This window comes from Microtus oregoni, unplaced genomic scaffold, assembly GCF_018167655.1.
Source record: "Microtus oregoni isolate MIOR12 unplaced genomic scaffold, Mior012 000016F_ref0000370, whole genome shotgun sequence".
Lineage (NCBI taxonomy): Eukaryota > Metazoa > Chordata > Mammalia > Rodentia > Cricetidae > Microtus > Microtus oregoni.
This window is the reverse complement of record NW_024543075.1, coordinates 43,017,479-43,034,605: the sequence shown is the minus strand read 5'-3', so window position 1 is coordinate 43,034,605 and position 17,127 is coordinate 43,017,479. Positions and strand designations below refer to the sequence as shown.

Genomic DNA, 17,127 nt, shown 5'->3' with positions numbered 1-17,127 from the left:
GATCAACTTCTGCATTGCTTTGTTCTAGAGTGGCAGACCCATATGGGATTGGATGTGTATTATATATAAAAGGCAAAGCCTAATTTCTGATTATGTCTTGAACCTGAATGAATAATGAAGTCAATTCTGTATCATCTTATAAATTTAGCAGTTTTGATATGAAAGACAATTTTCTGCATATTGTGAAACAGTAACTAGATTGAGAGCTTCTTTAAAATCTTTTAGTACCATGAGAATAGTATATAACTCTGCCTTTTGAACAGACTTTAAGGGGTTTGTTTCACCTTACTTAATTCTTCTGATTTGTAACCTGCCTTTTCTGATTTTATTTGCATCTGATTAAAATGTATGGGCTCCAGTTATTGGTGTGTTACACACAATTCAGGGAAGAATTCAAGTAGTTATCTTTATAAGGTTAATTCTATCACTTTGGGAATAATTTCTATTAATTTTTCTCAAAAAATTAGCAAACCTCATTGCCATTGTTTATTGTCTTCCTATAATTTTTTAAAATGTCTTCAGTAGTAAAATACACTATAATCTCTGCTGGCTCAATACCTGCTAGTTGATGAAGTCTCAATTTTCCTTTTATAATTAATTCAGAGACTTTCCCACATAAGTTCTTATTTTTTTACTTGGTTTATGTGATAAAAAGATCCATTCTAAGATAATATTTTCACTCTGCATTAAATTTCCTATAGGGGAAATTCTGGAAGGCAATATGACTAGAATACAATTAAGATTTGGATTCACCATATCCACATGTGCTGCCTATACTTTCTGTTCAATTATAGTCAATTCTTTTTCTGCTTCAGCTGTTAAATCTCAGGTACTATTTAAGTCTTTGTCACTATCTAAGGTTTTGTTTAAATGAATTATTACATCAGGTGTTATCCCAGCAGCTGATTATAAACTGGAAATGTCTCCTAACAATCTTTGAAAGTCATTAAGAGTCTGCAACCAGTCTCTCTTAATTTGTGCCTTTTTTGTTCTAATTTTCTGTAAACCTATTTTATAGCCTAGGTAATTGAGAGAACTTCCTTTTTGTATTTTTCAGAAGCAATTTGCAATCCCCATTTAGACAAAACTTTTTTTTTTTTTGGATTTTGAGACAGGGTTTCTCTGTAGCTTTTGGTTCCTGTCCTGGAACTAGCTCTTGTAGACCAGGCTGGCCTCGAACTCACAGATATCCACCTGCCTCTGCCTGCCAAGTGCTGGGATTAAAGGCGTGCGCCACCACTGCCTGGTGTCAAAATTTTCTTTACTTCTTCAAATATTCTTTCTAAAGTATATGCATTTGGATCAGATAGCAAAATGTCATCCATGTAATGGTAAATTATAGACTTAGCAAACTGCTTTCATATTATTTACAATGGCTGACTTACAAAGTATTGGCTGAGTGTAGGGCTCAATACTGAGCATTTCCTGTGGAGGATGTCTCACCAGTATCTCCTAGTGGGTTGAGAATTATAAGTAGGCACTGCAAAGGCAAAATTCTCTCTGTCCTTTTCTTATAAAGGTATAGTGAAGAATATACATTTCCTATTTCCTCCTGGAGTTCTTGATTCATCCTCCATGTCTATTCCATCATCTAGAACAGTGTGTTTTTCTTTTTTAACAGTAGGCACTGGATTGTTTAATTTTCCTGGTGAGACATATTCTCCACAGTGACTGAGAATGATTGGGCCATGTTTCAACAGGGTGTGTGTGAGAGGACCCCCAAGGAGTTTTCTGATGGTATTGAGTTGCCTTGCCTGTCTTTTGTGGATCTACATTCATTGGTCCAATGTTGGCCTTTGTCCCACCTCTTATATATTCCAGGAGGCTAACTCCTCCTATTCTTGCCATTCCTAAAGGAGACATTATTCCTTGGAATTTCTTGTCTACAGTCCCTTCTCAGATAGCCTATTCTACTATAGTTAAAACATTTGGCATTTGGGGGACTCCTTATACTATTGGAAATTGTTTCTCCTATCCCAGTCAAATATGTCAGCATTCATTGTATGCAAGATCCATTTATTTATTGGTGCTGACTTGACCTTTAAATGCCCAAGGATCTTTTTATACTCTAAATTGGCATTTTCAAAAGCAAATGTTCAATAAGTACACATCTAGCTTCTGGGTCTGTTACTCCTACTTTAAAGCTTTAGTTAATCTTTGTAAAAAGTCACTAAAGAGTTCTCTCTGGCCCTGTTTAACCCTAATATATGATTCAATTCTATTTCTTGGTTTCTGAATCCTGTCTCAAGCATTTAAATTTTCCTACATAAGGACAAGGTGTGTTCGTTGTAGAGAGCCTGGTCCTGAGGATCAGGGTAATGGCCCTCTCCAAGAATTTGATCTTGGGAAGTCTCAAATCCTTTTGCTTTCCCCTGCTATTTTAAAATTTTTGCCTCTTCTTTCCTATAACACTTCCAAAGCAGTTGGGGTTCATTTTCTAGGACCACTGAGATTAATTGAATGGTGTATCCTTATTTATTGAAGCCACATTTTCACCATTTCCCTAACAAAATGTGAATGTAGTCCATAAAAAACTATTGATTGTTTAATTTCTTTTATATTGCTTATACCTATAGGTTGCCATGTATATTCTTTGACTACCTTAGGGTACTTTGTGTCAGATGGCCTTTTGGAGGAAATTGCCAGATAGGCAGTTAAAACTCTGGGTACTTCATCCCAGAATCTGGCACATATTGATGAGGCTAAATCCTATTTTTGTATCTTTTGTTCCTGCTCATCAGTTTCAATAAATTCATCAATCTTTTCAAATTGTTTTACAACTGCCTTTTGTAAAGTCTGAATCTCCTGTCCAGAGATTCTGTTCTAATGCCCTCAATGAGGATTCTAAGGTATGAAACTTGTCCAGTAAAGATAATCACTCATCCTTGGATATAATTTTGATGGCATACTTATTACCTTCCTGGAGAGATACCTTATCTGTTAATCTATCATAGCTTTTCAAGAGATTCTGATTATTAAAATCAGCAGCATGAATTCTCTCAGATAATGTCTCAACACCCTTCAACATTGATGATTTTTCTGTCAAAGTGATGCTATGTCTCTCCATAATATTGATCTTCACAACTAGCTGTTCATTATTAGTCTGTAAAGACTGTATCATTTCTAAAAGTGCTGGGGCTGTTCTTATGACTGGTGTGAACTTTATATAGGCCTATGGTGTCTGTTCTTCCAACTGGTGTGGACTATATCTGGTCTATGGAGTCTGCTGGAGTTCTGTGGAAGGGCTGCTTGTCAGCTGGTGAGGGCAATTGTGGCTATTATGGTCAGCATGTCAGGTAGGGTCCAATAGCAGTAGCATTAGGAGTAAACTGGGATCTGGGATGTCATTGGCCTGGGTCTTGGGAGACAGAATCCAGGGAGGAGGACAATTTCATTGCTAGGTAGGTCACTTACCCTTTCTTGCTGACCTGGGCTTGCAGGGTGGAAGTCTTCTGGGGTTTGGGGAAAGCCCAGCAATGGGACAGGGACTAGCTAGGAAGGCATGGACTTAGGCCAAGAGTTACTTTTAAACAAGAGGTATCGGTCTTCACATATGGGTATTCTCCATAATGGTAAATATATTAAAAGACAGTTTAGGGCAAGTTACCAGATCATTTTAATAAACTGGTAGGTGAAACACAAGGAGCTCAATAATTTTGTTGTCTTCCTTTAGTTATCAGCATTTAAATTATTAGTATCTGTGGCAATGGGTACATGGTCCATAATTTCCCAGGGATACAGAATACAGAGGGAAAAACTTGAACGCCTTCAGTGAGCATAGTTATTCCTCAGCTCCCCTTCCATATGGGCTCTGTGTCTCTTGATGACTGTGAAACAGATGAATGACAGCTGAACAGGCTCATGGTCAGTGCATTAAACCCTTTTTCCTAGGCTTTGGCCGTAAGCAGAGCTCTGTCCGGCAGCTCCTTGGGGCTGACCCTGCTCCTGAATGAGCTTGGGAATTGTAACTCATCTACATGGTATCTGAAGAAGAGTAAAGTTAAACTAAAAGCAAATATAATTATGAATCTGTCACCTGGAGCACAAAGGGTTAGCAGGACACAGCTCTAAAGAGTTTCTCCTAGGAATTCATGTTTTTCCTCCTGGGCAAAAGGCTCTCATCAGACAGCTTCTGGAGTCTTCATAAAACCCCCCTTTCTCAAGTCATAGAGTGCTCCCATTGCAAGATTTTTCTCTTTTGGGTTCTTCAAGGAAAACGGAACCATTTTGGACCCGTGTCAGAAAGGAGGGCTGGGATTATTGATCCCCTACCTTAGTATTGAGGAACATTTTGGCCTGTAAGTTTTGGTGATTAATCTCCTCTTCTCTCTTTCCTTATCCTCTTCTCTCCTCTCTTGTCCTCTGATCTCCTTTTCTCTCCACTCTGATGAGCCTCTAAAGACCAGCCAGCATGATCAATGTTTCCCTTCTAGACTCAATCTGAAATTTTGTATGTATGACACAGTTTGAGAACAATGAAGACTTTAGGAACCCAACAGGCAATGCATATTCTTCAGATTATTTATAAAAACTTATGCAGTTTAGAGAAACTAATTAAAACGCAGAAGCACTCAGAAACTTATAATGTACAACAACTTAATATATTATATCAACTTAAAATGCAGCAATCAAAATAGTTGCTACAAATATAGGCAATAATTGTAAACATGTAGTTCATTCCACAATTATAATCTTAAAGAAAAATGAAATTTGTATGAAATTGAAGTAACCTCAACTCAGAAAGACAAACATCATATGTTCTCCCTCAAGCATGTGTCTAGCTGTTAACATTTAAACATGTGATCCAGGTGGAAGTAAATATGGGTAAAGGAGAGGAAACTTGAAGGATCCCATGTGAATGGAGAAGACAACAGAACAAAGCAGAAAGGGGCCCACTCTGAACAAAAGGGTCCAGTGAGGAAGAGGATGGGACAGTGAGGGGAGAGGGTATTAACTGAATGAAAACCCTATACAGAAGCCTATTAATTTGTAAAGTTTAAAGACTACAATTAAAAATAAAGTAATTAAAATTAAAGAAATCACTTTTAAATAGATAGTTGCAAGACCAAGGAGTTGGAGCCATGCAGGGCAGAGTTCGTTTCTTGGGTCTATCTACCATCAGGTTGCTGGGTGAATGTGGCCTGGCTCCTCTCAGCCTTGATTTCCTTGTCTTTAGTCTTCCCCTCTGTAAGGTGGGGCGGCGGCACTCACTGGTACTATTGTGACTGTGATGTGTGTAAGGCTTTCTTGTGAGGGTGGTCTGTCTGCTTGATGCTCTTGGTGGCCTGGCTATAGGGATGTTTGCCTCATAGTCCTTGTGTTGGGGGATTCTCGGCATAGGGGAGACACTTTATAATGTACAAAGATAACTATTTCAGGGATTAAGAGAGGGCACAGTGGTTAAAAGCACTTACTGAACTTGTGGAGTACCAGCTCACAACCACCTGTACCTCCAGGTCCAGGGGATTCTATGGGCTATGTGTTCCTTGGACATCTGTAGATATTGGGTGCACAGAAAATCACAAGGCACTTATACACACACATAAATAAAAATGCATAAAATTTAAAAAGAATAGCTATTTGATGTTTGCTCATTTGTTCCAGAAGTGAATTAGGAATCATATATTTTTCTAAAAGTTATTTATTCTTCTTTTCATGTTTGCTAATAGGTTTGTGTTTATCATTGATTAAAACACTCCAAGAAGTTCACAGTAGAATAAAAAGACTTCAAATTTAGTGAAGTAAATTGCATGGGAATTAGGAATTATTTATACTATCACCAAGAGAGGCATGGTGACTCATGCCTGTAAACTTGGCACTCTAAAGGCAGTGGTAGAGGATCTTGAGATGACACTGTCCAGGCCCACTTAATAAGATCTTGCCACAAACAAGCACCAAGATCATGCCCTTCAGACATGTCATCTCCTTTGCTACTAGGGAGAAATAGATCTTGACTGCTTATACTACCCATTGGAATCTTTAACTCTTTAACTTTATTTGTGTGTTTTTAGCCTTTACAGCACAATCATCCCATTTATTTTTATTGTAGCTGTGGCACTACCCGGGAAATCTACACAGGCAGAATATTTTGGGTGCTATTAATTGTAGGTAGAATCTTTTAAATCAACTGCTATCTAAAAAGTATTCAACTTGAGTAACTGCAAGTCTATACCCTCTGAGCAAAATCTTCCCATTTTCCTTGTCCTTAGCCCCTGGAAGCCAGCATTCTACACTCTATTTCTATGAATCTACCTAAAATGCCTCACTTCTAATAGACCCATACACTACTTATCGATCTGTGGCTGACTCATTGTACCAAGACTAATGATCTCCAGATCTCTTTTATATTGCAGCTTGTTTCAGAGATCATTACCCTTCAAAGCCCATGGTGTTTGTGGTAATTTTCTTTATTCTTTTAACTGTCCATGGGTATTTGGGATTTCCACATTTTGCTGTTCATGATTAATGTTGACGGAACCTGGGAATACAGATGCCTCTTCAGCATCCAGTGTCTTTAATTGATCACTGAGAAGTGGGATTACTCAACCTCAAGAAGTTATATTTTTAGTTTTATAACTAATTTCTATAATATTTCTCTTAAGAGTGAACAATTTTCACAGTTCGTTAATTATGTACAAAGGTTAATATCTCTTCCCCTTCTTGACACTTTTGTTTCATAAATGAGTCTCTAGCCCATGCTGGACAGTTGATGATAACCCCTTGAACTTTGATCCTACTGCTCCCCTCCTAAATTCTGGGAGCACAGCTATGTGCTCCTGTGCTTTTGAGAAGTGGCGATATACATGGTGTGCCGTCTTAGGATTACCTGTTTTACGTGAGGTCTCAGACAGTCACTGTAAGGAAAGGAGGCTATGAAATTGGGGGACCATGTAGGAGTTAGAAGGGTGAGACTGTGAGGTGGGAATGATGTAAACACAGTACTCATGTATAAAGTTCTCAAATACACTAATAAAATAAATGTCAAAAATAAGTGATAAGACCACAGAATTAGCTAAAAGAAAAAAGTTCTGAGGTTTAAATTTTTATCTTTAAAACAAAGTGAACATGATTTTAAGATTGTTACAATTGTTCCACTTTTTCTAAGAAAGTAATAGTTTTTATCACCAGGTTTGAGTTCAAATGAAGTCTTTGTCTTAATTAGTCAGAAAACTTACTTTTCTCCCACTTACAAATACTCCAATAATTTTACATAAATATTTCTAAATGAGGGTCTCTCTCTCTCTCTCTCTCTCTCTCTCTCTCTCTCTCACACACACACACACACACACATGCACACACACACGCACATGAACACATGCACATATACACACACACCTGTACTCACACATATGCGTGCACACGCGCACACATGCACGCACACACACAGAGAAAAAATGCTGAATTGAGAAGTAATGCCAATCAAAATTAAAAATCTGTGAATTTCAGTGTCTTAGACCTCAGCTGAAAGACAAGATTGACTTTTTTAAATGTTATCAATTTCTTTTTCCAACATAATATTTTTATTGATTATTTGGGACTTTCACATCAGGAACCCCCATCATAATCATTTCCCCATCCTCCCAGGTCTGCTCCCACCATTGTGACCACAAGAATAAGAATAAAAATAAGAATAATAAGAAGTTGAAGAAAGAGGAGAAGAAAGAAATACAATTTGTGTTGATGCATACTCAGTGGAACTCTGTCATATCTTCAGGGGTTAGCCCCTTAAAAAAAAACAAGTCCTTCCTTCCCCAACTGCACCCTGCAAAAGCTGTCAGTTGTTGGGGGCTACCCTTCAGTATCCTTCTTACAATTTTTAAGAATTCTCTTGATGGATGTTTCTTTTTTGGTGTGTGTGTGTGTGTGTGTGTGTGTGTGTGTCTGTGTGGCATATTTACTTGAAACTTTTCATTGAATAATTGAGTCAAGAGCCTACCTCTGCATCTAAGGGGAAGTAACTTCTGCCCCCGTCAGTGTTTGACATTTGCCAAAGTGACTGATGTGGCTGGAATCACAGAACTGGTGGGGGATTAGGTGATTTAATGAATCTGAAAGGAGTGAGTCTGAGAGCAAAGCACCAGGAGTGTTAGGGTTTAAGGAAACAGCAAAAGAAACACTTTCTTTTTTGTTTTATTTTATTACTTAAAAAAATACCAATCCAAGTTGGGTGTTGGTGGCACATGCTTTTAATTCCAGCACTTGGGAGGCAGAGGTAGGTGGATCTCTGTGAGTTCAAGTCAGCCTGGTCTACAAGAGCTAGTTCCAGGACAGGCTCCAAAGCTACAGAAAAACCTTGACTTAAAAAAAAATACCAATCCAAATTCCCACTCCCTTTCCACAACCTCCTACCTCTTTCCCCTCCAATTATAAGACAGGACAAGACACCCTGACCAATGGCAAGTCCAAGGCCCTCCCTACTACATCTAGGTTGAGCAAGGTATGTATCCAAAGAGAATAGGATCCCCAAAAGCCAGTACATGCAGTAGAGACAAATCCCAGTGCCACTGTTAGTGGCCCTTCAGTCTGCCCCAACTGTCAACCACATTCAGAGGGACTAGTTTGATCCCAAGCTAGTTCATTCCCAGTCCAGTTGTAGTTGGTGAGCTCCAATTAGCTCTGGCAAACTGTCTAAGCAGGTGAACCCCTCATGGTCTTGACTTTCTTGCTCATATTCTCGCTCCTTCCACTCTTCAACTGGACCTAGGGAGCTCAGTCCAATGCTCCGATGTGGTTCTCTGCCTCTGTTTCCATCTGTTGTTGGACAAAGGTTCTATAGTGATATTTAATATAATCATCAGTCTGACTACAGGAAAAGGCCAGTTAGGGCCCCCTCTCTTCTATTGCTTAGAGTCTTAGCTTGGGTTATCCTTGTGGATTCCTGCAAACTTTTATAGGGCCAGGTTTCTTGCTAACCCCATAATGGCTCCCTCAATCAAGATGTCTCTTTCCTTGCTCTCATCTCTGTTCTTCCTCCATCTCAACTATCCCATTCCCTCGAGTTTTCCTCAACCTTCTCCTTCTCCCCTTCCTTCTACCCCTCACCCCCATGCATTGAAGACTACTTCCCACTTTCTCTTCTATCAGATTCAGTGTGGTCAGATTTATATTGAGGTCTTTAATCCATTTGGACTTGAGTTTTGTGCATGGTGATAGATATGGATCTATTTTCATTCTTCTACAGGTTGACATCCAATTATGCCAGCACCATTTGTTGAAGATGCTTTCTCTTTTCCATTGTATAATTTTAGCTTCTTTGTCAAAAATCAGGTGTTCATAGGTGTGTGGATTAATATCTGGGTCTTCAATTCAATTTCACTGGTCAATGTCTCTGTTTTGATTACTGTAGCTCTGTAATAGAGCTTAATGTCAGGGATGGTAGTGTCTCTGGAAGTTTCTTTATTGTACTGTAGCTCTATAATAGAGCTTAATGTCAGGGATGGTAGTGTCTCTGGAAGTTTCTTTATTGTATAGGATTATTTTGGCTATCCTGGGGTTTTTGTTTTTCCATATGAAGTTGATTATTGTTCTTTCAAGGTCTGTGAAGAATTGTGTTGGGATTTTGATGGGGGAATGCATTGAATCTACAAATTGCTTTTGTTGGGATTGCCATTTTTACTATGTTGATCCTTTCTATCCAAGAGCATGGGAGATCTTTCCATTTTTTGGTGTCTTCTTCAATTTCTTTCTTCAAAGACTTAAAGTTCTTGTCAAATAGGTCTTTCACTTTCTCGGTTACTGTTACCCCAAGATATTTTATGTTATTTGTGGCTATTGTGAAAGGTGATGTTTCCCTGATTTCCCTCTCAGCTTCTTTATCATTTGTGTTTAGGATGGCTACTGATTTTTTTTTTGAGTTGATCTTGTATCCTGCCACATCACCGAAGGTATTCATCAGCTGTAGGAGTTCACTGGTAGAGTTTTGGGGTCACTTATATACACTATCATATCATCTGCAAATAACAAAAGTTTAACTACTTTCTTTCCAATTTGATTACCCTTGAAGTCCTTATGTTGTCTTATTGCTATTGCTAAAACTTCAAGAACTATGTTGAAGAGATATGAAGAGAGCGGACAGCCTTGTCTTGTTCCTGATTTTAGTGGAATCACTTTGAGTTTCTCTCTATTTAATTTGATGTTGGCTGTAGGCTTTCTGTATATTGCTTTTATTATATTTAGATATGATCCTTGTATCCTTAATCTCTCCAAGACCTTATGAAGGGGTGTTAGATTTTGTCAAATGCTTTTTCAGCATATAATGAAATGATGATATATCTTTTTCTTTCAGTTTATTTATATGACGGATTACATTGATAGATTTTTGTATGTTGAACCAGCCCTGCATTCTGGTATGAAGCCTACTTGATCATAATGGATGATTTTTTCTTGATGTGTTCTTGGATTTGGTTTGCGAGTATTTTATTGAGAATTTTTGCATCCATGTTCATGAGTGAGATTGGTTTGTAATTTTTTTCTTGGTTGAGTCTTTGTGTTGTTTTGGTATCAGGGTAATTGTAGCCTCATAAGAAGAGTTTGGCAATGACCCTTCTGTTTCTATTATGTGGAGCACTTTATAGGTATTAGCTCTTCTTGAAAGTTCTGATAGAATTCTGCACTATAACCATCCAGCCCTGGACTTTTTTAGGTTGGAAGGTTTTTGATGACAGCTTCTATTTCCTTGCAGCATATAGGTCTATTTAAATTGCTCACTTGATCTTTATTTAATTTTGGTATATGGTATTTTTCTTATAAAATGTCCATTTTTTTTTTTACATTTTCCAATTTTGTGCAGTACAGGTTTTTGTATTAAGGCCTAATGATTCTCTGGATTTCTTCCATGTCTGTTATTATGTCCCCTTTTCATTTTTGATCTTGTTAGTTTGGATGTTCTCTCTCTGCCTTTTGATTAGTTTGGATAAGGGTTTGTCAATCTTGTTCATTTTCTCAAAGAACCAGTTCTTTGTCTCATTGATTCTTTGTACTGTTTTTGTGTTTCTATTTTGTTGAATTTAGCCCTCAATTTGAGTATTTCCTGTCTTTCACTCTTCCTGGGTGAGTCTGCTTCTTTTTTTCTAGAGCTTTCAGGTATGCTGTTAAGTAGCTAATATGAGCTTTCTTTGTTTTCTTTATGTGGGCACTTAGTGCCATGAACTTTCCTCTTAGCACTGCTTTCATAATGTCCCATAGGTTTGGATATGTTATTTCTTCATTTTCATTGAATTCAAGGAAGACTTTAATTTCTTTATTTCTTTCTTGCCCCAGGGGTGGGTTAGTAGTTGACTGTTCAATTTCCATGAGTTTAAAGGCTTTCTGGGAGTAGTATTGTTGTTAAATTTTAACTTTACTCCATCGTGATCCGATAAGACATAGGGGGTTACTCCAATTTTTTGTATCTATGGAGGTTTGCTTTGTTACCAAGTATACGATCATTGTAGAGAAGGTCCCATTAGGTGCTGAGAAGAAGGTATATTCTCTTTTGTTTGGATAGAATGCTCTATAGATGTCTGTTAAGTCCACTTGATTCATTATATCTGTTAGTTCTCTTATTTCTCTGTTAAGTTTCTGCCTGGTTGACCTGTCCATTGGTGAGAGAGCAGTGTTGACATCTCCTACTATTAGTGTATGGGGTTTGATGTGTGATTTGAGTTCTAGTAATGTTTCTTTTACATATGTGAGTGCTCTTGTATTAGGGGCATAGGTATTCAGGTTTGAGACTTCATCTTGATGAATTGTTCCTGTTATTAGTATAAAGTTTCCTTCTCCATCTCTTCTCATTTATTTAAGCTTGAAATAAATTTTGTTAGATATTAAGATAGCCACACCTGCTTGTTTAGATAAACACTTTCTAATGCAACTGCAGAGTCATGACCACGAAGATGAAAATGACTCAGTGGCGCACAGTCAAGCATTTCCTCAGACCTAAGCTGAACACCACTGCAGATGCCTGACAAGATAGCTAATAGAATATATAAAATACATGAATGGGTTATTTCAGAAAACTAATGGTAGAGCCCTAATACTTAACCTACCTGTATTAAGACAGAGAGATTTGTGTTGGACCTGAATTATCCTACAGGGTCTTGATGCTCATGGGAGTGGTGGAATGTTAAGGGGTAGGTTGTGCAGGACAGATTTGTTTTTAAGTGGCATGCCCTTAAGACTGATCATGGAATATTCTCCCCATATTTTTTGCTTTTCAATTCTTGATTATTTTTTATGAAATGTTCCTACCATCATGAGCTGCCATGGAACTGAAACAACACTGGTGCTTAGCCATGGACTGAAACCTCGTAAACAGCCTAGAGAAACTTTTCTTCTCCATAAGCCCCATTGGAAGGCAATATCACAATACTCAAATGTCTTCAGTTTTGACAACTCCCTATTTTCTTCTACTCTAATACAACAGAACTGTCACACCTTTAGCTGACTCTTCTGCTTATGTCCAGAGTCACAACTTTTCAATGTTTACTTCCTCAGGGACATTTTCAGGCTTTATTGTTGAGACAATTCTGATTTTAACTCATATCCATCACATAGGGGACACTGTAACACATGCATCAATGAATAGAAGAGGCAGACATTTACATTATGGTCAAACATGCTGAAGAGGAAAATGTGGCTTAGAAAGCTTCAGATACAATATAAAGTAGCTGCCTCAGTCCTTCTGATTGACACGTTTACAGAGAAAGGAAACTCCATTTCACTCTGACATTAATATTACTTTGAACAGTAGAAAACCATAGCCTCCGCTAAGGCGATTTCTGCTCCAGGGACTTTCCACAGACTTTCAGTGAGTTGTTAGTTCCTAGTGAGGTCATCTTCACATCTTTGTTCTACAGGTAGAATTTTCCTTAAACATAATCAGGTTTCCAATTACTACCTGTATAAGCAGAGCTTCTCCTCTGTCATCGAGGGTGGATTATTTGTGCAGAGTTATTGGTTCTTTTCTAATATTTAGATGACTTTACACTGAGAGTTGTTGTATATTTATTTAGTCATGATTAGAAAAACTCTAATACTGTCTGTTTTATTCTACTCTTTTCACTGGGCATTAACGGATTGCAGAAATTGAGAAGTTGTAAATAGTGGGGCCGATTAACATTTATTGGCCAGAGATAACTGTCAGCCATGTCCAACACCATAGAACTGGAAGACACTTTTATTACCTATTAACACTTTATGATATGTTTGTACTTTGTGCGTATGCATGTGTTTGTGTTTGTATGCATGTGTGTACATGTGTGTGCATACTTGAACATGTACCATAGATGTGGAAGAAGATCAAATGACAACTTGCTGAAGTAGGTTATCTAGTTCTACCCTGTGGGTTCTTGGGATTGAACATAGGTCACCAGGTTTGACTTCATTGTCCTTTACCTAATGAGCCATCTTACCAGTCCTCACTACCTAATTTAGTCTCCTTTTCAATGTGTGTACACAGACACCCATATGTAATACTGCATGGATCTTCTGAAAACCTGGGTCTCCTATCAGATGTTAGTGCTATTTCTTCCCCCAGTTGACCCGTGTTCAGTTTGACATCTAATATAATAGCAAATGGCTTGGCCTTTCTATTAAAGATGAGGGGCAGGAACTTGTTCTCCAGTGTTCCTAAATGCATGGTATGTAGTAGAGATTGGAAGCATTTCTGTTTTTGTCATTATAGGATGTGTACCTGTCCTCCAAGAGTACCTGCTTCCTCAAGTCACTATGCCGTACTTCAACCAGAGCACTGCCTACCCAACAGTCTTCTTCCTCACTGGCATTCCTGGTCTTGAGATCTCTCAAGCCTGGATCTCTATCCCTTTCTGCTGCCTATATGTCATTGCCATCTCTGGGAACGGCATGATCCTCTTTGTCATCATCACCGAGTCAAGCCTCCATGAACCCATGTACTATTTCCTGTCCATGCTGTCCTTCACAGACCTGGGTCTGTGCTTTTCCACATTGGTAACTGTGTTGGGCATCTTCTGGTTCAATGTTCGAGAGATTAGTTTTGATGCCTGCATTGGCCAAATGTTCTTTATCCATGGCTTTACATTCATGGAGTCTTCAGTACTCCTGGTGATGGCCTTTGACCGCTTTATTGCCATCTGTAACCCACTGAGGTATGCTATGATCTTAACCACCTCACGGATCATTGCGGTGGGTTTTGTAATTGTAATTAGGGGGACCACAGCTCTTGTTCCTTTGCTCCTGCTCCTCAAGCGTCTGTCTTTTTGTCGTAGTCATGTGCTCCATCATTCATACTGCTTCCATCCTGACGTGATGAAGCTTTCATGTTCAGACACCAAGGTTAACAGTGCCTTTGGCCTGGTCACTGTCATCTCTACTGCAGGCTTGGACTCTGTCTTGATCCTTCTCTCTTATGTTCTGATCATCCGCTCTGTGCTCTGCATTGCATCCAAGGAGGAGCGAAAAAAGGCTTTTGGGACCTGTGTTTCCCATCTCAGTGCTGTTGCCATCTTCTATATCCCTATGATCAGCCTTTCATTGGTGCACAGGTTTGCAAAACATGCTCCTCCATTTGTTCATACTTTAATTGCCAATGTTTATCTCCTCATCCCTCCTGTAATGAATCCCATAATCTATAGTGTGAAGACCAAACAAATTCGCAAGGCTGTGATTAAAGTGTTCTTCAGTAAGCCAAAGTTTTAGAATTTTTGCTTTTATGCTAGCTTGATATACCATGTTTTGCAGATGACCCTGGAGGCTCACCTTTTTCTAGGGAAGTATGGATGAGGGGTGGATAAGGTGGGTGAAGAAGGGAAGTGGGGATTTGTGTGGTAGGAGAGGATGAAGGGGAGGCCATAGTCGGTCATAAAATAAAGTAATAAAGAAAAAAGAGTCTTCTCTCATTTTCTGCATTTGATTATTCACCTGTGTGATTTATCCTGTCTTTAAAGAGTTTGTTAGTTAAATGTTTTGTTGTTGTTGTTGTTGTTGTTTTTAGAGTCAGCTGCTCATGGCACACACCTGTTATCCCAGGCACTCAGGAGGCAGAGACAGGCAGATCTCTCTTTATTTGAGGCCAGCATGGTCTGCAGAGAGAGTTCCATGACATGGTTTGAGACATGGTTTCTGTCTCAAAAAACAAAAACAAGGTTCCCATGCTCCCAATTTACTTAGGAGATCTTGTCTTTTTCTACTTACATTGTTGATTATATCTATGTATGTTTCTCTTAGGTTCCAAGGGGAAGGGAGAGGCAGGGAGGGGAACAGAGAAAAATGTAGAGCTCAATAAAAATCAATAAAAAATAATAAAAACAAGAAGAAAAAAATTAATACTTTTTTTATTCTGACAATTTTGTAATTTTCTGACTATAAATTTTAGATCAAGGTTTCCCTAATGACAGAGATATTATGTTGTATAGTTATTGTCCTATTATTACTTCTGTACATGATACAATATGGTTAACTTAAGTTTATGGTTACTTAATAGTAGAATTAAGCAGTGAGAACAAAGTGCTTGAAATAAGTACTTTTCTAGCTCTTTAAAGAGGCCTTGAGATATCTTTGTTAAATGAATTAATATTTCAATTTTACAAGATATGGTGACTTATTGTGTAAAATGTATCTATAGGGACACTTCTACTGACTTCATTATTGCACAATAGAGTCGTAAAGAAACTGAAGCTTTATCTCATTATTATACAATTATTTCAGTTTATATTGATGTTTAAAAATATTATATAGAAGATGAAACTGCTTACCTAGTTTTATCTATATGCACTGAACACATATAGTGAATTATCATCTTGTATTCCATAATATCTTAATTAAAATTATTAATGAAAACTAAGTATTATGATTGATCTCTAAACTATTATCTCTAATTTTGGACTGTAGATTCTGAGGGGCAAAGAGTCCTCTTTTTTCTGTATTTCTCTAGTGAAACTTTGGAACATGTTAAATCCTTACAGTGCTTTTTGAAAGAATTAGTAAAGATTTTTGTTGTCTATGGGCCAGTAATGACGGTATCTTTCTGAAGTTTGCAGAGTCATGTAATCACAGCAACTATGTTTTCCTGCCCGAGACCTACACAGGATCAGGACATCAACATTCCAGCATGGATGGGGCTAATGTGTTTTTGTAGGAGATTCTCAGACTTGGGAAGAGAGACACCCAGCACCCGTTTCTCCACAGACACTAACGAGCAAGCAGTGATGCTGACGGGAAGGACACCGTGAAGTAGAAGCAGCCTAGGGGAGGTCATCCTCTGAGGTCCACATCATCTCCCTCCGGGGTTTTCTAATGAAAGATTTCAGAAAGTCTGAGACAGGTCTCCCTATGTGTGCTCTGTATCTTTGAGCAGAAGACCTCAGCTCCTCAGCCCTCTTCTCCAGAAAGGCTCGAAAGAATAACCTGTGTACTTGTAAGTAAAACTGTTGCATTCAGGAAAACAATATATTTTACCTCTGCTGTTTCTTGTAAGAATTAAAAAATTCTGTTAACTTCAGGGAGGTCTTCTTGATTCCCAAGGAAACCCAGGAAAATCAGAAACTTGCAGCTTTTGGCCATACATTCTGAGAGAGTTTAGTTGTGGTCCATTAAGATTGTCTTGCTGTGTAGAGGTGAAAGCATGTATACAGTTCTGAGTTTTTTTGGAGCACTCAGAACTGCAGTCCAAGGTCAGCTGCCACTCCTGCCCTATGTGCCCACTCCCTCCATTGTCATCTTCCTTTGCCATCATCACACAACTCCTGTATTTGATTCACTTGCTATCACACAGATTCTTTACAAGTGCTGCCATTTTTGACCCCCACATACCATCGCTGACCTTCCAAACTTCATAAATGTGGACTGGTATGTACTCATTGGAAAACTTGTCTAGTTGATGGAAGGAGTTTGATAGAGTTTGGAGAGTTGAATTGCCCACAATTCTAACAATTTTGGTGAATCATTAGCCAGAAAGGAGACAACTGAAGGTAGCTCAACATAGAACCTTTAATACTGTGTTATAGTTCACATGAGATATCATTATCTTACGTAAGTAGACCAGTGTCAACAAGTGGTTGAGCAGAGAGGAGATTATTATGCAGTAATAAACCAGGGTCACCTGTGAACAATCCCAAATGTCACACACACACACACACACACACACACACACACACTCACACACGTATCCCC

At 38.4% G+C, this 17,127-nt stretch overlaps 1 protein-coding gene across 1 annotated transcript; it reads left to right on the top strand.

Annotated features, from left to right (window-relative positions):
* The first annotated feature begins 13,707 nt into the window (after nucleotides 1-13,707).
* Nucleotides 13,708-14,655, top strand: LOC121457427 (olfactory receptor 51F2-like). Its single transcript, XM_041666089.1, has one exon. The coding sequence runs from the start codon at nucleotides 13,708-13,710 to the stop codon at nucleotides 14,653-14,655; it is 948 nt and encodes a 315-aa protein (XP_041522023.1).
* Nucleotides 14,656-17,127: the final 2,472 nt, after the last annotated feature.